Consider the following 23,108-nt stretch of genomic DNA (forward strand, 5'->3'; position numbering starts at 1 on the left):
GTGTCATGATGCAACTGATGCAACTTGTCTTCTCGTGTCAGACATCACACGTGCATTACTTTCCACATGATGATGTCATGATGTGGACATCATTTTTATACCCCTTCAGGTTGTCAGAGACTTGGCACTTGACATCATTTGCTTTTTCCTCCCAAATACAAGCAAGGATGCTACTGTCGAATTCTACCACTGAGGAAACAAAATTAGCCAGTTTTCACCACATTTTAACTAGATTTCATTCTCAACATCACCAAAAGAAAAAAGAAACACACTTTATACTGTTTTTTTACAAGTTGCAGGCTGAAAATACTTTTCAATATTATCTACTTACATTTCCAATCATTTCTGGGATCAGATGGTGTGCAGGTTGCTGGGTTCTGTTAGAAGCAATCACTCTGAGGCACCCTGCACATTGAATGGACTGAGATTACACAGAGCCCAAATATTTCCTTCCTTCCTTCCTTCCTTCCTTCCTTCCTTCCTTCCTTCCTTCCTTCCTTCCTTCCTTCCTTCCTTCCCTCCCTCGGTTCTTTGAATACATATAGCTAGATTCCCTTCCTCTTCCTTCCTTCCTTCCTTCCTTCCTTCCTTCCTTCCTTCCTTCCTTCCTTCCTTCCTTCCTTCCTTCCTTCCTATGCTGCCTTTTGTTCAGACGTGCAAGGCAGTGAAGATCTCACTCACTCCTCCAATATCTCCAATGCTGCCTGTTGCTGAAACAGACACCTATTTACTCACCAAAACCTTCTTACTGTAAAGGCTGAGCTTGCCATCCAGAATGAATTCCACCTTGAGGTACACCTTAGCCTAGGGCAGGGATGGGGAAATCTGTTAAACTACATCTCCCAGGAACCCAGTCAGTGAGGTCCAAACTGATGGATGCTGGGAGCTGCAGTTCAGCAATGTATTGGCTATTGGTGCTGGTTTAGGCTGCTGTGTTGCTCATGCATGTGTATGCATGGTGTATGCATGTAACCCTAACATGGAACGTCAGTTGGAGCTGTCCTTGGTCCTGCTAGATATCAAGAATTCTTCATCTGCATGCTTATCCCTGAATCTGGCAGTGAATAGCACTTCGAAGAGGAGAAACAGATCCACCCAAGGTAGTGAATCACACAAATGTGATTCAGGGCCAAAGTTAGCATGCTACTTTCCCCTTGGTAATTGCATTTTACAACCGGAGCAAGTGTGGCAACACATGACCAAGATCCCTGAAACGTTTAATACTTGCCCAGCTAGTTAAGTATTTGGCATCGAGGCCGTCTTAAATTTACAGACAGGATGTAAGATCCTTTCAGTGGCAAATACTTGCTCATTCTAATATAATAACTAGATTAATAATTAATATTAATAATAATAATAAGTACACCATGAAGGCTTCCTGAATACCAAAGAAACTAAACTGGCCTATAAGAAAGACCAAATGAAGAATAGAAAAGAGACATGGTAAGGCAAAGTATAACAGGACCTATACACAAAAAAACAAGCAGACAAAGCAGATAACAAGGAAACCTGGCAATGGCTAAGAGCAGGAAAGTTGAAGAAAGAGACAGAGGGACTCATTCTGGCTGCCCAAGAACAAGCCTTAAGACCAAATGGATATAAAGCCAGAATTGAGAAGACAGAAACAGACAGCAAATACTGCCTCTACAAAGAAGCTGAAGAAACAGTAGATCACCTAGTTAGCTGCTGCAAGAAAATCGCACAGACTGACTACAAACAACGGCATGACAAGGTAGCAACCATGGTGCATTGGAATATCTGTAAGAAATACCATTTGCCTGCAAGCAAGAACTGGTAGGACCACAAAACAGACAAAATCATAGAAAATGAAGAAGATGAAGTGCCCTGGGACTTTAGAATTCAAACAGACAAGCACCTGTCACCCAACACCCCAGACTTAACCGTTGTTGATAAGAAAGACGAAAAAGTCTGGACAGTGGACATTGCAATACCTGGAGACAGCAGAAGAGAAGAGAAAGAAGTGGAGAAAATCACAAAAGATAAAGACCTGCAAATAGAAGTAGAACGACTGTGGCAACAGAAAACAAAGTTAGTACCAATAGTAATAGGCGCCTTGGGTGCAATTCCAAAACATCTGGAACACCACTTGAACACCGTCAGCATTGAAAAAATCACCATCAGTCAATTGCAAAAAGCTGCTTTACTTGGATCAGCTTCCATCCTGAAACAATACCTTTAACACCATCAAACAACATCTGCCTATCCCAGGTCCTTGGGAAGGACTCGATAGGTGAACAAAAATGCCAAATCCAGTCTAACATCTGGCTGACTGTGCAACCAACCGTAATAATATAATAACTGGATAGATGGTCTACTGTCCTGTCCTGACCTTCTGGACACCAATTCCCGTAAGACCTGAGTAGCCTGGACAAGGGATTGTGGGATTTCTTCTTCAAAATGCCTGGAAGATAGCAGATGACTTTGTCTTTGAATTAAAGAATAATCAACACTCTACCATTTCAGGTCTCTGGTATGACTGCATTAATAGACCTAGAAAGGTAAGTTGGCTTCTTACACATTACCAAATGGCTAATGGTAAGGACTAGTGGGAGTTGTCATGTAGAAATGAGGTTTTCAAACTTTTTCAGGCTGCTGAACCTGTTTGTCAACAAACAAACAAAAGCCTTGGAACATCTGGTCAAGAAGGCTAGGGGCTTCTGAATGACAGCTGACAAATTCCACTCTATTCACTGTACTTAAGTGACTAAAGCTTAGTCCCTTGAGGAGATTTTTTCCCCCCCAAAATCACTTCTGGAGGATTTCTCCTCTTAGTCCCACAGAACCCATTCAAGTCCCTGTGGAATCTTCCCTGGAATTCAGTTTGAAAAACCCTGATCTAGACATCTGAAAGCATCAGTTGTTCCCTGAATTAGAAGATGTGAGTTGGTTGTCTACAAGTTACAGCAGCCCAGATTTTGTTTGTAAAATGTTGGAGACATCGGTTATGAAAGAGGACATGGGAAAGAAACACTGAGGACATTTGGGATCACAACAACATAGAGATCCCTTCCCTTCTATGCATGTTTGCTTGGACTATGCCCCTAGTCATGCAGAAAACTGGGCCCAGATGTCAAGGAAGTCTTCATCTACCAAGGTCAGCTGCTGCCTTTCACTATCAGAACTTGACAACGGAGTCAATTCATGGATGAGGATCTCAGAAATAGCCTGTCTTTCATAAAGGCAACCCAACCACAAACATTATCATCTAATGGCATTGATTCGTGGGAAGAACTGAAAAACGGAGCAGAAGGCTGGGGGCGAGGGGATTGGTTTGAAATGACCCATTGAAGCAAAAGCACCAGTGCAACGTCCAGCCATGACTGCCATTTTTAGAGAGGCTAAAAGGATGGAGGGAACAATAGTGGACCTTTTGTGAGAGCGACCTGTTTTAAATTCCTGCTTTAAGTCATGGTCAGTTTTAATTGTCAATTTTAATTCACAGGATTTGTCCCCCACAAAATATGAAGAGCCATAGATTCCTATCCATGCAAGTCAGTGTTTACCAGCATCCTTTAGTAATGTCCAAAAAGCTACAGACCTTCCTCCCTTGCGTCAGTAAGCATTAAGCCACAATGTGGTTGGCTAGCTTATGATTCAGCATGTTCTACAAAGGGAACCTGTCCAGCTTTTACTACAAGAAAAGCACCCTCCCTCCAGTGGCATTCAGGAAGATTCCAGGTTCTGCTATTTTTTCCGAAAAAGAGAAAAAGAACCGATTCTCGCACAGGAGAGAGGTAACAGGAAGTCTCCAATCTATATCTTCTCCCCAGGACTGCCTACTTATACCTGGTGATTCCAACAGTGGACACCCACCAGTCTCAGCTCACCAGGGATGGGTCAAGCTTGAGCTATTAATTCTGACCCACTTCTTCTTAACCTCCTGAAGGCCATCCATCTTTTTGGAAAGACAGCACCAGCTTAATGCATGTCGGGCATTGACTTAATCTGGTTAATCTGATTAACCTATTTACTAGTTTGCACCCTACCGTGATTCTAAAGCCAAACCCAGCCATCTGGATTTGTGTGTGGATTAAGGGAACCCCTTCCCCCCCCAAGAAAAAGAAAACAAAGACTGGCACTGAACAGCTTAGCATGCCGGGCAAATGCAGCAGTAGTTGTGCGGATGGCAAGAAGGGAACCCGGGAGGACTTTGCACCCAGACCCCGGCGACCCCATCGCCAGCGCTCACGCGCTCACGAGAGATATGCTGGCTGCAAAACTGCAGTTAAGTGAAAGTGTCCTCGCACAGGAGAGCAACGGCAACTTGCATTCGCACATTAGGCTTACCCAGATCAATCTAGTGACTTGCAAACGTGCGAAACTTGGTTGGAGTTAATCTTGGTTAATGTCTCTGTGGCTCACCCCGGAAAATGGGATTGATCGAGTAATCAGGTCCGGGGGGGGGGGTGTCTGTGAAAGAGCGCCCGCTCCACCCGTCCCTCTCACCTCGGAGAGTCCGGAGCGCGCGCCTTCTCCCCCCCAGCCGGGGGCGCTGTGGACCGCGGAGCCGTCGAGAGGGCGGGGCAGGGAGGCGAAGAGGGCGGGGACTGGGCGGGGCCTCCCGGACGGCGAGCCCGCGCTGGGAGGGGGGCCGAGCAGAGCAGAGCAGGCGAGCGGGGTGCCTCGGCTGGCCGAGCAGTTGGCGACGCCTCGCAGGCTGCAGCGGCGCGTCCAGTTGCGCGGCCCGGGGGGCGCCGCTCGTGTCGCTCTATGAGCCCGGCCGGGGCTGCGGCGCCGAGGGCGGGTCGTCTAGTGCCGCCGCCACCGCCACCGCCGAGCGCTCGGCTCCCCGCGGCCGAGGGGCCAGTGTGACCTGCGGGGGCTGCGGAACCGACGCGTCGCAGCCGCCAGCCGGCCAGCCTCCTCAGCCGGGGAGGGGAGACGAGAGGCAGCCAGGGTGAGCCAGCGGAGGAGGAGGAGGAGGAGGAAGGGGAGGCTCTGCACCGGGATCGCTACTCCGGACGCGTTGCCGGGGGGGGGGGGGAGAGAGACTTGCTTAAGTCCAGCGCACAGCAGCGACCGCTCCTGGAAGGCAAAGTCTGCGCGCGCGTGTCCTGAATTAGACCCGGGACGAGGGACCGTGTGTAAGTGGTGAAACGCCTCTCGGTGGGATCTGTTCCCCCGGCGCCGGATGGATGCCGAACCCGCCCGTCAGTTCGGCTGCGGTGGGTGGGGATGATGGGTCTTGGAACCTGGCGCTGCCGCCGGGAAAGCGGGAGGGAAGCTAGGTCGAAAGGGCTGGAGCGTGGCGGCGCGCCTCGGGCTCTGCAGAAAGCCGTGCCGACGCAGCCGGGCGTTGGAGAAGCGGCGGAGGCGGCGGCGGCGGCGGCGGCGCCCGCCGGGCCGCCCCCTCCCAAGCGCGGGTGTCGGCTGGGCTTGGAGGCGATCCGTCCTGGCATCCCTTGCCCCGACGGAGGAGCGCGGGGCCCGCGCGCGCGCTTGGCGGCCGGGGCAGCCTGCGAATTCGCGCTTCTGCGCGCGTCGACCCGGCACTGAGTCCCGCGGGGTCCTTGGGTAAGGGCGCCTGGCCGTGGAGCGGAGGGTCGCGCTAGAAGAGACCGTCAGCAGCTCAGGGTTGAACTACGGAGCCCTCGGGGCTCTCTGAGCTCGGTTCTCTGCTTGCCGACGTTTCGCTACCTGACTAAGTTACATCTTCAGAGCACTGAAGATGTTACCTAGTCGGTAGCGAAACGTCGGCAAGAAAACAACCAAGCTCAGAGACCCCTTAAAAATAACTTTTAAGTGATGGCTGCAAGTGTTCCTGAGGAGGGCGGGGTGTGTGTGTCGGGGTTTAAAGCTTGCTGTGCTCCTGCGTCCTCCAAAGGGTTTGGACTACAAGTCCCATGACCCCTGGGCTGACAGGGGAAGAGTAATCCAGCCTGCTTGGAGTTCTGCTGCCTGGGTGGCTTATTGGAGGTAAAAAAAAATATGTTCTTGTGCGGTGGCCTTTGGGAGTGAAGGCGGAGATGTTTTCAGTTACGGGGTGCAGAGTAGGAGGTAGGGCTGGGGGGGGGGAGAGAGATTTGCAAGGATCTGGGTGTTTGTTTGGGTGAGGGGTGGTAGTAGTCAGACGGGGCAGCTCGCTTCAGGAGAAGCAGGGCTGGAATTTGAGATCTAGGGTGGGGATGGGGAGGAATTCTCCAAGAGTGCCAGACCAAGAGCTGAGCCTGGTCTGCCTTCTTTGACTGAGAGCAGATGGCTGCCTTTATTCCCGAGACCTCCTTAGTTGCTGTTGGAGAGCAGTTTTTAAAGTTGTGTTTTTCTCACTGCCCAGATTCACTTGTCTGAGATGGATGGCTATAGAAATTGAGGGAGGGAGGGAGGGAGGGAAGGAGAGAGAGAGAGAGAGAGAGAGAGAGAGAGAAAGAAAGAAAGAAAGAAAGAAAGAAAGAAAGAAAGAAAGAAAGAAAGAAAGAAAGAAAGAAAGAAAGAAAGAAAGAAAGAAAGAAAGAAAACACCAACCTCTGGAACGCACAATAAAATTGAGAAACGCTTTTTTCCCCCCCCCCTCCAAAAGCAAAAGTATCTATTGGATTTTTGCCCTGGCTTTCCACGGCAAGAAGAGCTGTGAGGACCAGGTTGTCATCCCCCCCCCCCCGCCACTCTGGGACTGAAGAACATCTGCTTTGTGCTGCAGGAGCCAATAAATGAACCGAGGGGGGAGGACATGTGCCTTAATGGGTGGGGGGACACAGCTACGCTGGCCGTTGTCATCCAACCAGTCCAGAGGGCACCAAGTGGGAGCAGGCTGCTGCGGTCCTTGGAGGTTGGTTTTGACTTCCCTCCCCACCCCTTTTGCTTCCTTAGAACCAAAGTGGGGAGGGATGCATGGCAAGCTTTATGCAACTGCTTTGCGAGAAGGGTAAGAGCACGTGCGCTTTGAAAACAACAACACTTTGAAGACAAAGAGTTCCAGGCCTGCAACAGCAGCCGCTGATCTCAATGTCGCTTGAAGTCACTTTTCTTGGATGTATTATTTTTTCAAGCAGCTTGGCAAGGGGACCGCCAAAGAGAACGCAAAGGAGCCCGCCCCCCCGCCAAAAAAGGCTAGGGCTGTAAAATAGCAGGTGGAAATCCGAAAGGGTTAAGGAGGAAGATGCAGTGGTTTGAGGAATGGAATCCTGAAGGATTTTGCAACCTTTTGAAGCTGCCTTTCTGCCTCCTGCTTCCATCGTTTGAAATCCTTTTGCCAAGTTGGATGTTGGGGGGATGAAGGGTGTCTGGGCGTCATATATGCCTGCCCCAAGATGTCACGGTTGAAAGGTGTAAAAGAACAGGGCCGTGGAGAAATGGGGAGGGTGGAACAGGGTTCCTTTCGGAGTCCGACGCTTCCTTGGGCCATTTTGAAAAGCAGGTCATGCAAGCTGAACCTGCAGTAGGAAACAGCTGCTCTTTTCTCAGACAGCCCAGACAGAACTCAAAGTCTGGTTGGGGGGTGGGGGGTGGGGTAGATGCAAAGCATCCCATCCCCAACTTTCCTGAGAGAATTTCCTTGGTAACAGAATGATGGCTAAATCTAAAGACCAGGTTCGGCGGGGGGGGGGGGATTTAGTTAGATACAGACCTGGAAAAGACGGAGGGGGGTAAATGTCAAGATATATTGTCGGGTGGGGAAAACTGAAGGTTGTGTCTTGATGCAGGTGGAGGGGGGGGCGGCTTGGAGATCTCGGGCTGGGATAAAGGGAGTGAGAAACTGAATTGCAGATCAAGTACAGTCCCAAAGAGGTTACATATCTGTTCAGGGAGGTGTTGTTGACGCAGCCTGGAGAAGCACCGGGCAACGATTGGCTTGTTCTACACCCATCAGATCTGATAAAGCAAGTCCGATGATCTGGAAATAAACCCTATTCCGAGTAAGGGAGTGAAAATGCAAAAAAAAAAAAAAAAGCATTGTTTATCTGGTAGATGCTCAGAGGCATAGGTTGACCTGCTTATCAATGAAGTGGGAAGAAACACTTGAAGATTCCACTCCTGCCGTTCCCTCTGGAACTGCTTGGGGAGAATACGTTAAGAAAACTCCACTCCTCTGGGTCAGGCGGTGGAGTGAGTTATGTGTTGGCTGGATTACATCTGTACAAGGAGGAGAGGGAAAACAAGGTTTTGGCAGGCAGAGCAGCCACAGCTGGAGATGGCTAGTGCTGAGTTAATGGGTTGCTTCTTCCTTGTATCAGGCTCCTAAAAAAAATATTAAATGGATTTTGCTGCAGAAGCTGCCTTATTCACCCCAGTGTGTGCTGAGGTTCACAAGACTCAGCCAAACCCACTGGCTATCTGAGCCAATGGTTGGCTCAAGAGAAATCTAGTGGTGCTAATTTCCATGCTAATTGCTCCTTTAAAAAAAAAAAGTGACCAATGGGATGAAGAATACAGTTTCAGGGTGATGGTACAATTGTAAACGTACCAAAGCAATTCTACAGTTAGGCGGGTACAAGAAAGAGTCCTAGGCTTCCATCTAGGGCAGTCATTCGGCCACCCAAGAACAGGTTGGGCAGTTCTGATTGCATCCTGGTTATATTTCCCTTGGATCCTCATGACAGAAAGGCACGGCAGCTCAGAACTGTGGGTCTTACTTTGCCTTTTGAAAATCCTGGGTTCAAGCCTGGCTTCTCTACTCAAAAGTATCAGATGATAGCAAAAGGATTCTGTCGGCCTGAGAGTGGTGAGCAATCCAGGTGAACTCCGCTAGTCTTGCTAGGCTAAGTCTGATACAAGTCCACTTCCTGCGATGTAGATCCAGACTGAAGAACATCTGACCCTTCATATGCTGTACTTCTGTTTCCCACTGTCCCTGAACAGTGGCCATTGCATTATATGACAACTCCAAATAGTTTCCCAGTCCAGTGCAGACTCCAAGTTTCCTTTATAAGAGTGTGATCTGGTAGGACCTAGGAGATGCGCCTTCTCTGTTGTAGCACCTGCCCTATGGGATGGACTACTCCCTTAGATTCAAAGGGCTTTGGCATTTCAGAAGACCATGAAACCTTGGCTCTTCCCCTTGGCACTGGACCAGGGCATTAGATGTTCTATAGAAGTTTGGTTGTATTGTGAGGTTGGATATGGTATCTTGGTTGTGGTATTATGATTATTTCAATCTGCCTTTGGTTCATTGATGGAGGTATTTATTATTACATTGTTTTTGTAGATGGTTGTTAGCTGCCCAGAGTTGGTATGTAAGATAGGTGGCCATATGCATTTTCTAAACAAATAAGTGGAGTGCCTTCCCTTTCTGATGGAGACCAACTCTAGAAGCCATGATTTTCTCTACCAGGGTCCAACATCCATAAGTGGAGTGCCTTCCCTCTCTGATGGAGACTAGCCCTGAGCAATTTACAGTACCCCAACCTGAGTGCATCTCTGGCTCTCGGTGCACTCCTTAACATCTGGCTTTAATTTTAAGGAAATTAAAATGCTACTGTTTGGCAGGCTATGAAATGCAGGTAGCCTCTTGGTTCTTACACAATCTTTGGAATGTTCCAGTTTGATTCCCAGAGGGAAGGGGCGGAGGTAGCTATTCTCATGAGTGCAAAAGGAGGCTCTTGAACATGTGACATCAGGCCTGCTATATTTGGGGGGGATGGATGACCGAACTCCACAACCCATTTGGATTCCAGTTGGACTTTGGTCTTCTAAAAATACCCCATTGACATTTTTCATCCTACTTCTGCTTCTCTAAGCTGGGTCCTTTAGCAGCAGAGGTGCAGGGCTGTTTGTCTGCAGTGTTATTATGCAGAAAGAGAGGAAACAGTCATGGCACTTTTTCTGCACACCAAGCACAATGTCCTCATCAATTACGGTTCAGGAATCACATCTCTTCAGCAGGCTGATCTTCACTCCGCTGTCGTTTTGCTCCGTTGTCTCCCCTGAAGCTTATTCTTTTAGAAGTGGCTGGGAAGAAACTGGGCAGAATTCCCACTCATTGCGATATTCTCCAGGGAAAGAGGGTGGGGAGGTGTCAGAACTGCAGCAAAGGTTCAAGTTCTGAAGACAGAGTAGGATTTTTTTCCCCTTACCATTATTTTGCAGTAGTACTGCAGTGATAATCCAAGGCCTTCAATTCCTTGGACAGCTGAAATAATTAATGATGAAAACTCTATTGTGGTTCTTGTTTTGGTCCAGGAAGTCAACCCTGACTCTTGGTGACCACAGGAAAAAATCCCTGCAGTTTTCTTGGCAGTGTTTTTCAGAAGTGGCTTGCTAGTGTCTTCTTCCTAGGGCTGAGTGTGTGTGACTGGCCCAGGTGGCTTTTGCACCTAAGATAGGACTAGAACTCATGGTCTCTTGATATCTAATGTAGTATCTTTAACCACCACACCAAACTGGCTCTGTCTGGAAGATCTAGGAAAGTAGAATTTGCACAAATCATCAATTAATGTTTGGAGGCAGGGCCTCAATTTCCAGTTCATCAATAGACAGCGAGCAGGTAATGCAGATGCTATGCAGAACAGGGGGTCTCTGCATGGGCCTGTTTAGATAACACTAAAATTCTCCAGGAGGTTTCAACCTGTGCAGCTATGCTGGCTTGGAATTCTGCCAATTCTAGTGCCATCTTCTCTGGGGGGATTGCCTAGAAATAGGAGGAAGTAGGCAAAGATAGTCTTATTTTCTTCTTTTTTTTTACAGATAGAAAAATGTCCACTTTTCTTACAGTTGGCCTTCTCCTACTCTTTGTCGTTGATTATGGGTCCTCCGAGAACTCCAGTACTCCACGAGGATGTGGACTGGATCTCCTTCCTCAATATGTTGACCTATGTGATCTGGATGCTATCTGGGGAATTGTCGTTGAGGCTGTGGCAGGTGCAGGAGTGTTGACCACATTGCTCCTCAAGTTGATCTTGCTGGCGAGGCTGCCCTTTATCAAAGGCAAAGAAAAAAGGAGCCCGTTAGGCATCCATTTCCTCTTCTTTTTAGGGACCTTGGCTCTTTTTGGCTTGGCATTTGCATTCATCATTGAGGAGGATGAGACCATCTGTTCCATCCGCAGGTTCTCCTGGGGAGTTCTCTTTGCACTGTGCTTCTCCTGTTTGCTCGCTCAAGCCTGGCGGCTCAGGAGACTCGTCCGCCACGGCAAAAGTCCATCTGGATGGCAGCTGTCTGGAATTGCTGTCTGTATTGCGTTAGTCCAGGTCATCATTGCAACAGAATGGCTGATACTGACCATCGTGAGGGATGGAAAGCCGGCCTGCCATTATGAGCCAATGGATTTTGCGATGGCTTCCATTTATGTGATGTTCTTGATGATGGTCGCCATGAGTTTGTCCTTCTTCACATTGTGTGGGAAATTTAAGAAGTGGAAGAAGAATGGGGTGTGCCTTGTCATCACCAGTTTTTTCTCAATCCTCATTTGGGTGGCTTGGCTAACTATGTACCTTTATGGTAACAAGGAACTGGGAAGAAGAGACCAGTGGCGGGATCCAACTCTTGCAGTGGCGCTGGTAGCCAATGGCTGGGTGTTTATAATCTTCTATGCCATCCCAGAGGTTCACTGCGCCATCCTGCCATCCCAACAAGAGAACACACCCAATTATTTTGATACTACACAACCACGAATGCGCGAAACTGCTTTTGAGGATGACCTCCAGCTTCCTCGAAGTTACATGGAAAATAAAGCTTTTTCGATGGATGAACATAATGCAGGTGAGTGTGTATTAACTCTAGTAATTATTTCCCAATGTACATCTACACATTAAATCGGTGTCCTCCTAGGTCATCATAAGTAGTAATAATGTGGAATTATTCACCAAATAAAATTTGAGAATGGAATACTTCAAAATAGCAATGACTCAAACAGGAACCACCCCAGAGGTTGATGGTGTCATGACAGCACAACTATAGTTTTGTCTGGTTGTTGTCAAAAGCAATTCTTTCTGTTCTTCTGGGATCTAGAATATAATTTCACTAGGTAACTCCTAATCTGCATAGCTATAAGACTGAAGCTGTGTTTTGGCCTCTTTGTGATGAAGTTGCAACTTCCTGTCCGGTTTCACCTTGAATTAGATGCCGTACATCATTCCTGTTTGGCACTGAGTGTCTGAAACCTGATGTTCTGCTGCAATCATTAGCAGCAAGGTTGAGGAGACCAAGGCCCCCCATATGCTGCTGAACTACAATTCCCAGCATTCCCCAATTCTGGCCATGTTACTAGAATTATAGGAAGTATAGTTCAGCAACATCTGGAAGAGAACAGATCCAACAGGCCTTCCTTAAAGACTATTCTCTGTTCACTGGCACTGAGAAGATTTAACAGCCATTTGCCTGTTTCTGAAAAGTTGTCTATTTTTTCCCCCCTTTTTAACTTCCTTTCCTTTATTGAGGAAGATGGCAAAAATCGACAAGTTATGAGACTGAGTCTAAAAGATTTATTACTGAAAAACTGAAAACCCCCGATTGTGTATTCCCTTTTCTGCCAGCTGAATCAATACCTCTGCATCCTCAAGTATGCATTGTAGCAAGCTGGGTTGATCTTATTTCAATAAAGCAATGAATCACTGATTTACAATATCCTGAAATTTCCCCCAGGAAAACAAGAGACATAAGTAGGGTGAGAGTTGGTGTTTCTTTAGCATTTTTAAAAATCATGTTCTTTCCATTTCCTTTATGAAGAAAATTACAGTACAACTTTTTGATAGATTCCTTTTCTTTTTAAATCTCACCTGCCATATTGAGCATGTTTCCAACAAAAGCAAGCCATCTGGAATGGTCACGATGCTTTGTAAATGAACCTAGGAAGAAGCTGAGTTAGACACTGTGGATTTGACTCCCAAGTCAGCACAGAGGACAATGCCTCACATTGTGCTCCAGTGAGATGTCCTAATTTGGTGATGCTTAACTTACAGGAACGGTTAGGTTGAACACTAGAAGAAATTTGTCAGAGAGCAACTGGAGGGTGCAAAGCAGTTAGCTGTAGCAATAAAGGATGAGCTTTTTCTTCTTGAAAGACATCAAGCAAAGGACAGCTACCTGTAGAGGCTTCGGATTACTTGACTTGAGTTGAGGCCCGGATGACCTAAAAGTCCCCTGTTGAGCTTTATTCGGGCCCTTGTTTGGTGTGGCTGCAGCAAAGAAGAGGAAATGGGACCACAAGGGCTGCTCTACTGAGGACTCTCAATTTCATGTAACAGCAGCCATTTCACCAGAAACTGAGAGATGGACAGGACACTACATACCATTGGTTCAGTTTAAAGTTCAGTTGACATTTGGCTCCTTTTATCCCTCAACTATTTCCAACCATAGCTTGGGTTTTGGTTAGCTTTTTCTTGCTCTTCCCTCCACATTCCTGTTTCCATTTGTGTTGCATCCTTTAAACTGTACACTTTGAAGGCAGGAAGTACATTTGAGAGCTATACGGAATCAGACTAAGACTTTTTCCAGCCTTTAGTTTTTATGGTAGCTAACCACATGCCCAGCAGAATTGCAAAATTCTTGATCACCATGGCTTTTGTTTCTGGTTCTAGTTCTGGTGGTAATTTAATCATTATTATAGCCATTAATCTCCACCACTAATCTACCTAATCAACTTTTATAGTGTCCTAGGTTAGTGGCCATCACTTGAGGAAGTGCATTGCCTGGGTTTACCTGGTACAGTGGAAATAAGTTTCAAGTTTTAGCTTCTTTGGCTTCTAGTATTTTGAGAAAACATCTCAAAAATCTCTACTTTTCCTATACCATGCATAATTCTCTATATCACTGTCAAGTGTGCAATCTTTTGGGATTCTTTAGCATTTTGGTTTCTAACATGTCTAAGATATGGTATGTTTTCAGCTGTCTCTCATTGTTGGCTGAACAGAAACATTAAATAATTATGATATGAAACAAATTCTGTTACACCAGAGAAAAGATCTTGACATGATTTGTAAAACCACACATTTCTTGTGAACTCATGTTTTAAAAAATAACCTTCCTTTTAATTTTTGTTTAATTAAGTAGATTGATTAGATTTATTGGTGGGGGAATATTTCCTTCGCCCTGGCAGAGATATTGCACTTATATTTTTTTCCCATTCTGGTTTAGATTACTCTGTTACTGAAGAAATATTCGACCTTGTGGTATATGTGTAACCCTCCAGGCCAGTGTTTCTCAACCTTGGCCACTTGAAGATGTGTGGACTTCAACTCCCAGAATTCCCCAGCCAGCATGGCTGGCTGGGGAATTCTGGGAGTTGAAGTCCACACTTCTTCAAGTGGCCAAGGTTGAAAAATCACTGCTTCAGGCAGAGTTGGAGCTGTCCCAGGTCCTGCCTGGAGTTAACATCCTACCTGTAGATCTCTTCCTCACTTTAAAGACTTCTATGGAGAACTTCTGGCTGCTTCTGCTTTTGTTTGCTTCCCCCCTTAAATCACTTCTCCCTCTTTCTGTCTTCTTTCCCTGCCTCTTTCTTGATTGTGCGCAGCATTACGGACGGCAGGATTTCGCAATGGCAGTTTGGGAAGCCGTTCAAGTGCTCCCTTCCGAAGCAACGTCTACCAGCCCACTGAGATGGCGGTTGTCTTGAATGGTGGGACTGTAAGTATCAAAATATGATGCATAGAAGAAGCTGCCACTTAGGGGGAGTGCTGAACCACTGCTTTCAACTCAGAACTTCGTTCAGTTGGATGCTTGCTGATATTGGGGAGCAGGGGAGAATGAAGGGTGCGGTGGGGATGGGAGGTGGGAAGCTTTAACACCCAAGTATGCATGCAGGACTGAATTCCAAATTCCGTGTGGTTGAGCCAGTCAAGTTTTTCTTTGCTCAGGTTGCTCTCTGAGGACTAACACAACAACACCATCTCCTCCCTCTTTGGGGAAGGAGGAAAATGATCCATCCTGTCCATTTCATCATAGCAAGTCAGTGAGAAAATGTTGGAATGGTAACTTTTGCAATGTTCTTGTGGTCTGAGAAACCAGCAGATGTCTCTAGGAAAGCTCACCCACTTCTTTGTCCATTGGCATTGACCATTGCCACCTTTCCCAACAAATCACTGCCTGGTGTTTTGTTTTTGCTGAACTTCTGTCTGTTGGTTTTCTTCTTCCTTTAAATTTGAGTTGCTTTGCAAAAAGGGCCCTTATCAAAGAGTTCATACACATGGCAGCCAAGACACCTGGTGCTCGTGGTGCAAGTTGGTCCCTTAAAAAGATCCCAAAGGAGTCCCAACAGGATCCTTATAACTCCTTTGCATTGCCTTTTGCTCTTTACTTTCCTCCAGTTTTGCTGGCCCATCAATGGTGCTCCCCTCCCACAGTTGCTTAATTGTCATTACCATGACGCCATGTGGCCTGCTTCAAAATGCCATTCATTTGGCTTTTGCTCCATGGAACTTAGGTTTGCATTCTTTTAAGTCACCCACTGAGTCCATAAGGCAATTTGCATCTTTTCTTTGAGGCCTTTTTTTGGGGGGTGGGGGTGTTGATGTTGAAAAGGGTACCGTAGATCTCTTCTCCTCCAGCTTGATGCAGTCTGTTCCAGACCATATCAGGAAGGACATGCATGATTGCTTGAGTTTAGCCACTAGCAGAAGGAGCTGAGATGTGACTCCAAGTTCATGCTGTTCTGGACTGTAATAAATCCTGTGCCATCCTCACCTCCCACCCATGGCACGGTTCAGCTGATTAATATCAGGAAGCGGCTGGCTTTCTGAAACTCTCAAGCCTCTTTGCAACTCTTTAGTCAAACCCCACTGGGGCCTTTTGGCAGGTGGGAGGTTGAAAATTGAGCAATAGGGACTGTTACCCCTGGCTCACCCATGGAAGGTATCTCATCCCTAGTATGGTTCAGTAGTTGAAAGTCTTTGATAAATTCAAGGCAGTAAAACAAAGCAGTCAAAATATAAATTCCAAGCATTTGTTTCATCGTTGGAGGAAGAAGAAGAAGAAGAAGAAAAAAGTACATTGAATAGGATGAAACAAGAAAAACATTGGGGTGGGTCTAAAAGGAATATTTGTTCTGAGTCTCTCAAACTTAAAAAGCCTCCCCCCCCCCCAATCACAAGAAGACATTGCAGGAATCAGCATGACACAAACTGAGCCTTTCACTCACAGATCAGAATTTGCATAGCCCTTAACATACTACAAGGTTAACTGCAGTGCAGAACTATGTAATATAACTGTCGTAAAGCAGTGATTTCTTAACGCTCTAAAATGCTTAATTGTGGATGTATTATCCTTATTTCCAGATTCCAACTGCTCCACCAAGTTACACTGGAAGACACCTATGGTGAAAAAACTTAGAGGCCATAGAGGAAGAGAGAGAGAGAGAGAGAATCCATTAACAAAGTTTTATTCTCCCCCCCCCCCCAAACAGTGTGTGTCTTTCAGAGGAAGGAAACCCATCTGGGTGCATGGAAGGTCCTAGAAACGGATAGTTTGGCGGGGGGGAGGTTCCTCCTTTTTTAAAAAATAAAATGAATAAATAAAACAAAAACATGAGCACTGTCAAATTGATAAGCTAACTACAAGGAGCCTCTGCAATGCGATAGAAGCTGACCGAATTTAAAAGTAGATCTAGGCACGCTCTTCTTTTTTCAAAAGAAAAAAAGGGAGGGGGAGAAAAGGATTGAGCAGCAAAATCACAAGAAAGTGTTTGGTTAGAGAAAGGGGAAAGGCTTTGGAAGGCACTGAATTATAGTAAGGCAAAGATCTTTAATTCATATCTTCATAGATTCACGTGATTGCCCACACAAGTGGTCTTTTGATTCCTTTGCTACTCTTTGAGCAACATTTGCGTGGGGGGGAAAAAGCCCATTGTTCATTTAGAGCAGTGTTTCTGAAACTTGGCAACTTTAAGATGTTGTGGACTTCATGCTGGCTGGGGAATTCTGGGAGTTGAAGTCCACACATCTTAAAGCTGCCAAGTTTCAGAAACACTGATTTAGAGTCAGTTGTGATCTGCACTGTGGAACCTCAAGCAATGGACCGAATGCTTTCTCTTCACACGCAAGGTGCTGGTGTGCTTGTGGGACTCCAGATCAGGTGGCAACAATGGCCCAAAGACAGTGGTGTCTTAGCAGGCACTTTCTCGGGTGCTTAAGCTCTTTTTAAAACCATAAGAGCTTTCAGACAGCTTGTCTTCTGCCAGAATCAGTGCAGAACATTGGCCATCGGGATGTGCTCGGTAGGAACAAGAAAGCGTCTACTCTACCTTCCCTGCTGACCAGACTGTAAAGTCAAAGGGAACCAAAGAGTGGCAAAGCCTCTCAAATTGTGTCTCAAGAGGGGAAAACAACTGATGCAAGAGAGACAAGGTAGCTCAGGAGGAGGACCAGGAAGGGGGAGACAACACATGTGGGCAATTATTCCCCCCTTCCCAAGGGTTTTTATGTAAAGGAAAATGTATCTCAGTGAGTCACCAAATGTATTGCCCTCATCATGAATTCAAACTCAAGGTGCTGGGCATGCAAGAAAATCCTCTCTATGGGGTTTCTTTAAATCTCCCACTCTTTGCTCCCATACCTAGTTGAACACTGAAGCCTCACTGACTGCAATGGTTTGCACATGTATTGCCTTTTCTCATCTGTTTCTGGAACATTTGGTTATTATTATTATTATTATATTGTTTTCACGTGGATGTTGGGAATCTCTCCACCCCCCTTTGCCAAGACTCCCTCGTTCTTGCTGCCTTTTCATATTTCTATGATTTTAGTGATGTTTGGTAAAGCATTCCTTCATTGGTGAGCATTTGAAAGCATATTGGGCATGTAGATTTGTCATTACATTTGCCTGGCTAGCTAGCACCTGCTTTTTGCTTTCCTAGAGACTAAAAAAGCAAGTGTGATTTGCTTTGTTGATGTGTGTGTGCGTGAGAGTGCACGTGCGTGTGCACATATGTGTGAGACAGAGATCAATAAAACCGTGAGGCTACAAAATATCTCAAATGATGGGACTTTTTGCACTTGTTCTAAAGAGATTCAGTTTCCAAATGGGCAGGGACAGTGATAACAACAGATTGCTGAACTCGGTAGACTCGTGAAGCTGCCCACTGGTTTTTAGAAAAGAAAATGAAATGTAATCAATGCTGTTTGAAGATATTTTTTTTTCACATCCCTAGTTTTTAATTTATCTAATTCTATCGATTTCACCCTACTAACTAATGTATCCAACCTTGCTGTCTGGGTAATAGATCTGTAGTGGGTCGGGGGCAAACTGGCTGAATACTGTTTTATATTGTATGTCAGTTCCTTGCACTCAGAATTCTCCAATATTCAAAAGATACATCCTGTCTTCTCAGGAAAGATTCTAGCTGAACCCCCCTCTGGCATGCTCGTTTTCTAGACACAAGTATTAGCGTTAGCGTTAGTTATAATAATAATATTATATGAGGGGATGCCATTATGTAATACCCTGGATTGAGAACCACCTTGAAAATCTTGGATCTTGACTAGTAGAGAGCCTGTTTTACCTGCAAGTGGTCCTAAAGTCGTGTTCACTCGGACTGGGTTGTAGGGGATGGGAAAGTAAGCTCCCATCCCCACCAAATTTGCTGCACTTTAATATTCTGCTAACATTGCTTTTTCTTCCTGTTAAAAAACATGCTCTGCTTTCCTTTCATGATTTATTTGAGTCTTGCTGCTGTTTGGCGGAAGAAAGGGCTAATAAAACTCTGTCATTAATTTATGTATTAGCTTTTAAACCCTCGTCAGCTTTGAATATCCTTGTTTAGAGTGAAAAGGCAGAGTGTGAAAAGCCTTGAAATAAATGTGACTGTAGATGCCTCGTCTGTGCGTTGCACCGCCTCTGTGAGAACCTGGCCTATCTAGGAGTGCAACTGGTATAAAACCAGGCAGCGTGTGATACACTCTTTCCTTTGTTCTATGAATTCTGAACTGCTCTTGTGGCCATGATCATCTTAGCAAGTTTAGTCTTTTAAAAAATTGTCGAGTAAGTAACAGCAATAATTTTCATACAAGAGGAAAAAATTGCATTCTTGTGTTCTTGCAAATTTTAATTTGACACAAATCTAATTTCATCATGTAAGAACATGGGACAAGTGGATTATTTGCTGTTCTCCTAACCTTTGTTTAAAATATAAAGCTATATTTTTAATAAGGGGGACATTCATAAGAAATGTATGATTTCACTATGTGTGGGTACCTAACACACAAAATTGGTACTTTCCTTTAAGTCTGTGCTTGAGGGAGATTTGATACATATGAAAATGGCTTTTTGAAACTATTTTTATTATCCAAATGCATATGGTGAACATGGCATAAATGGTTGGAATAATTACTTCTCCCAGCTGAATTTTGATAAGAGGAGAGAAATAAAATTGTATTGTTTTTAACTGGAGGAAAAGACCATTTTTAGAAGGTTGTGAGGTTGTCCAATTTGTATTTATTTATTTTTTCTTTTAGACGAGGAAGGATTTAGCAGTCCTACTTCCCGTTAAATCAATGGCAGTTTGGGAACTTAAAGACAGGGTTGGATCTTGGAAACACAGGACTTCCTCTAACCTCTCCTGTGAACCTGGCCCGTGCCTCCTAGTGGTGGGAGGCGTGCCGATTAAACTATAAGAAGGGATTATTTTTTCTTGAAGTATTATTATTATTATTATTATTATTATTATTATTATTATTATTATTAGTCAGTCTGTGGTTTCTGATGTTCACTGCTGCTGCCACTCCCCCCCAAATGCCTCTGTTAGAAACCTTTTAAAAGGCACCCTTGTGTTAAGTTATATTTCTTTTTGTTAAAAGTTACAAAGTTGTATGTTTGCCTTTTGAAGAAAGTTGTTATGAATGTAGAGCGTCTGGGGAGGCACTTAATAACAGGAAGCAGAACTGCCTGGGTTTCCCTGTAGCTTGCTTTGGGAAGCATAAAAGTTGTTCTGTTCTTTATGATTGCCAATTAATATAACTTCAGAAAAATACAGCAACCACCCAATGATAGAAAGGCATGGTATAGAAGGTGATTACGTAGAAGTTGGGGAGATGAATTTTCCCCCAGCCAATTGAAAAGGAACAGTTTGAATTACAGATGCAATCCAAACAGCGAGCCAAGTTCCATGTTCTATCGATTGGCATAAGAGTGAGTTGTTTTAGTAGGACTACCAGAACTGGGCTGGAAACATCCAACTGACCACCAGATGGCAACAGAAAGGTAGAGTTTTCTGTACCTCTTTGCAGCCACCTAGAGCTTGCCTTGATTTCTGCAGCCCAGGTCCTGGAGCCCTGGCATCAAGTAGCAAATGCTAATAAGCGGTGGCAAAGGGTTGAAGGAGAGAGTTGGGTAGCATGTTCTCCATGCTTGCTTGCTTGCTGCCTTAGGTGGAGGATGGTAGGCCATTGTCTCCACAGAGGAAGCATGATCTGCCAGGCTTTTCTGCATGGGGTGGGAGCACCAACTTGTTCTTCCTTTCCTTCCCTTCAGTTTCTTGGGCTGACTCTGACTGCTTGTAAGCTGTACTTCCCCAAAGCCGGTAGCAACCTTTCCAGTGACTTTTAACAGTGCTGGGCCTCGTAGACGCATTCCAAAAAACGTTAAGCATGCTTCTGTTCTACTAATCTTGGTGCATGTCCAGTAGTCTTAACTTCCTGTCCGCTGCACCCCTTTTCCACAGCTGAATAGCTTGGAGGGTCATGCATGAAATACATGGAAAACAGGGCTGGCCAATCAGAACCCAAGGAGGTTTCTGGCTTGACGTCATTGGCTCTGAGTCTGAGATGTGTATCCAGTCCCATTAATCTACTGTCCATTTCCATTAAGCTTTAATTATGTGGGGATCACCTGGATAACGAGTTCTTCCTCCTAGCTCAGCCTTCTCAACCTTGGCACTCTCCTGATGAGAGCAAAATCATGAGTCTTGGACTCCCAGAATACTCAATGGCTACCCTGGTGGGGAATTCTGGGAGTTAAAGTCCATGCATCCGGAGGGTGTCCAAGCTGTGAAAGAGTGTTCCATCATCATGGCCAATGTTTGAGAAGGCCTGTGCTTCCATGTCTATGATATCAGAATGATTGCGGGTCCCAAGAAGGGCACGATCATTTCCAGGCTGAATCCTGAGTTAAGTAAGATGTCTTCCAATACTAGCTGAAATCTGCTTTTCTAGAACATCATTGCTTTGGCTAATTTGCTGCTTGAAGCTTCAGTTCTAAACAAAAGCAGCAGAATCAGAAGCTTATGTAGCTTTTATTAGGAGATTTGAAAAAAAAAATAGATTTGACTCCTCTACTATCCTACCAGATAACCCAACCGGTGCTTTTTATTAAATGACAAGTGCTCTCTTCTTCTTTTGATAATATATGTAAATATTTATTAAATGTATTAATGTGCATTTTTATAATATTCCCCTTTCCTATCCTGCTGACTGTTGCGTACCATTTCATATTCTACATCTTTGGAAGGTTTTTGAGACAATCAATGTGTACCATATTGACTGTACATAAGAGATATGAAATTTAAACAAAACAAAAACAGAATTGTAAAGCCTGGGCAGAAAGATACATTTTATTTTCAAAATGCTGTTCTTAATGAAGAAAATAAAAATTAAAAAAATAAAGAATTACTATTTACTTACAATGGCCTGGTCATTTTTTGCTTAAAGGCTTTGTGTTTCAATGTTCACGCGACGGTGCAGTTCACTGAGCACAGCTGCCGTAGCCAAATTTGGTCCCATGAGATCTTTTTGATCCTTGCAGCTGCTAATGCTTCTAGAATGAAGGTGCAGGGAGAACATTTTCTCAGTTAGCACATCAGATGGTTATAAACCAATTGCACAGACTGGGTTTGCGACACATCCTGGGTGACAGTGAAATTGGTTCGTCGTGAGAACACAGTCCCATGTAGCTACCAAAGGCTCTATTTTAAATTGATGGCAAGCAGCTTTTATAGGACAGTGGTTCTCAAACATTTTGGTCTCAAGACCCCTTTGCATTCTTAAATATGATTCAGGACCCCAAGGCTCTTTGGTTTATATCTATATCTATCAATATTTACTGTGTTAAATATTTTAAAATTTCCCAGTTTTAATTTCTATTTACTTGACTTCGCAGACCCCCTGAAAGGATCTTGGGGACTTCCAGAGGTCCTCAGACCTCACTTGGAGAACTACTATCCTAGATCATCTTTGCTTTGAGGCATTTATAATTTGTTTGGATGAATAGGAGCCCATAACAATGGCATATTTATTTATTGTATCTATCTACAGCCGATTCAGAGGACAACTCCTGATGCTTGATACCATAAAATATACAAACATAATAAAACATAAGAACTTCCAAAAACTCAAAACTGCCACAAGGCAATAGGGGCAATGGGACCTGTTCACTCCCCAAAGATTTCAGATGGCCTTCCCAGCGTTCTTTTACAAACTCCAGTTAATATGCATCTCACACCAAAGCAAAAAGTGAAGTAGAACCAGATATTCCAATCTAGCCAAGCTTTTGTTAATAGAGGTGCTGATTCCATTGTCGGGGGGGGAGGAGAGGGGAGATCCATGATGCATATTTGTATGATTTTTGATTGCATTTGTTCAAAAGGATCTTTAGTTTGGACTTGCCCTGGTAGCCGTAGTTTGCTTGATTACGTTTAACCACAATTGTCTAGATTTGCCCAGTATTTTAAATCATAAACAATGGATTACAATGAATCTACAATGCTAGATTCACACACACACACACTAACTGGAATCTAAACTAGCCTCATTATGGCTGAGTGAGTAGGTTCACATTTTGCACTATCGACATTTAAACTAAAACGCAATGTTGTGATGGACTTATCCATTTAAATCAAAGGACTCCTAAGAATTAAGCCCCTAGGCTGTCTTGTGTTATTCTGCCTTGAGAGGCTCAGAAGATAATTTAGGTACCAGTATGTCTAAAGCATGATCTTGTTCTATAGATCAATAAACCTACTCCAGCAAAGCTGTACCCCTTAACCAGCTGTCAGCCCCATGGGGTAGACTAGAAAATCAACTCCACAGAACCAGAGCCACACTTTATTAAGATAGGCTATAACAGGGGTTCTCAAAGTACGGCCCACGGGCCATATCTGGCCCGTCACGGTCATTTATCTGGTCTGCCCGCCTGATTGGCCGCCGCTGTCTGTCTGTCAGAAGTGGAAGTGTTGGGGCTGTGTCAGGAGCTGCAGGCAATGCATGAAGAGGGAGATTGCAGAGCCGGAC

At 45.0% G+C, this 23,108-nt stretch overlaps 2 protein-coding genes and 1 pseudogene across 5 annotated transcripts in view; 2 read left to right on the forward strand and 1 right to left on the reverse strand.

Moving 5' to 3' along the window:
* The first annotated feature begins 979 nt into the window (after positions 1-979).
* LOC148214815 (uncharacterized) lies at positions 980-2,200 on the forward strand (annotated as a pseudogene).
* A 2,413-nt stretch (positions 2,201-4,613) lies between these two features.
* On the forward strand, positions 4,614-21,490 carry GPRC5B (G protein-coupled receptor class C group 5 member B). 3 transcript variants are annotated; one of them, XM_088148107.1, is made up of 4 exons: positions 4,614-4,918; positions 10,642-11,655; positions 14,408-14,520; positions 16,167-21,486. In XM_088148107.1, exons 2-4 carry the CDS (start codon positions 10,650-10,652, stop codon positions 16,209-16,211), a joined length of 1,164 nt encoding a protein of 387 aa, XP_088004233.1. In that variant the 5' UTR covers positions 4,614-4,918; positions 10,642-10,649; the 3' UTR covers positions 16,212-21,486. The 3 variants fall into 3 exon arrangements, with proteins under 3 accessions (XP_088004233.1, XP_088004234.1, XP_088004235.1); XM_088148108.1 differs by lacking the exon at positions 4,614-4,918 and adding an exon at positions 5,015-5,105 and having other exon boundaries at positions 16,167-21,490; XM_088148109.1 differs by lacking the exon at positions 4,614-4,918 and adding an exon at positions 5,148-5,535 and having other exon boundaries at positions 16,167-21,490.
* Positions 21,491-21,501: 11 nt separating this feature from the next.
* IQCK (IQ motif containing K) overlaps positions 21,502-23,108 on the reverse strand; it is a 30,050-nt gene continuing 28,443 nt past the window's right edge. Inside the window, exon 10 of one of the 2 annotated variants that reach the window (XM_007440025.3) lies at positions 21,502-21,636. In XM_007440025.3, the coding sequence (XP_007440087.1) occupies positions 21,628-21,636 (9 nt within the window). In that variant the 3' untranslated portion in view covers positions 21,502-21,627. The remainder of the gene's footprint in view (positions 21,637-23,108) is intronic. The other variant, XM_025174284.2, reaches the window with a different exon arrangement.

Source organism: Python bivittatus, unplaced genomic scaffold (genome assembly GCF_059951505.1).
Source record: "Python bivittatus isolate LINGU-HERP-01145 unplaced genomic scaffold, Pbiv_v1 ctg000560_np1212, whole genome shotgun sequence".
Classification (NCBI taxonomy): domain Eukaryota; kingdom Metazoa; phylum Chordata; class Lepidosauria; order Squamata; family Pythonidae; genus Python; species Python bivittatus.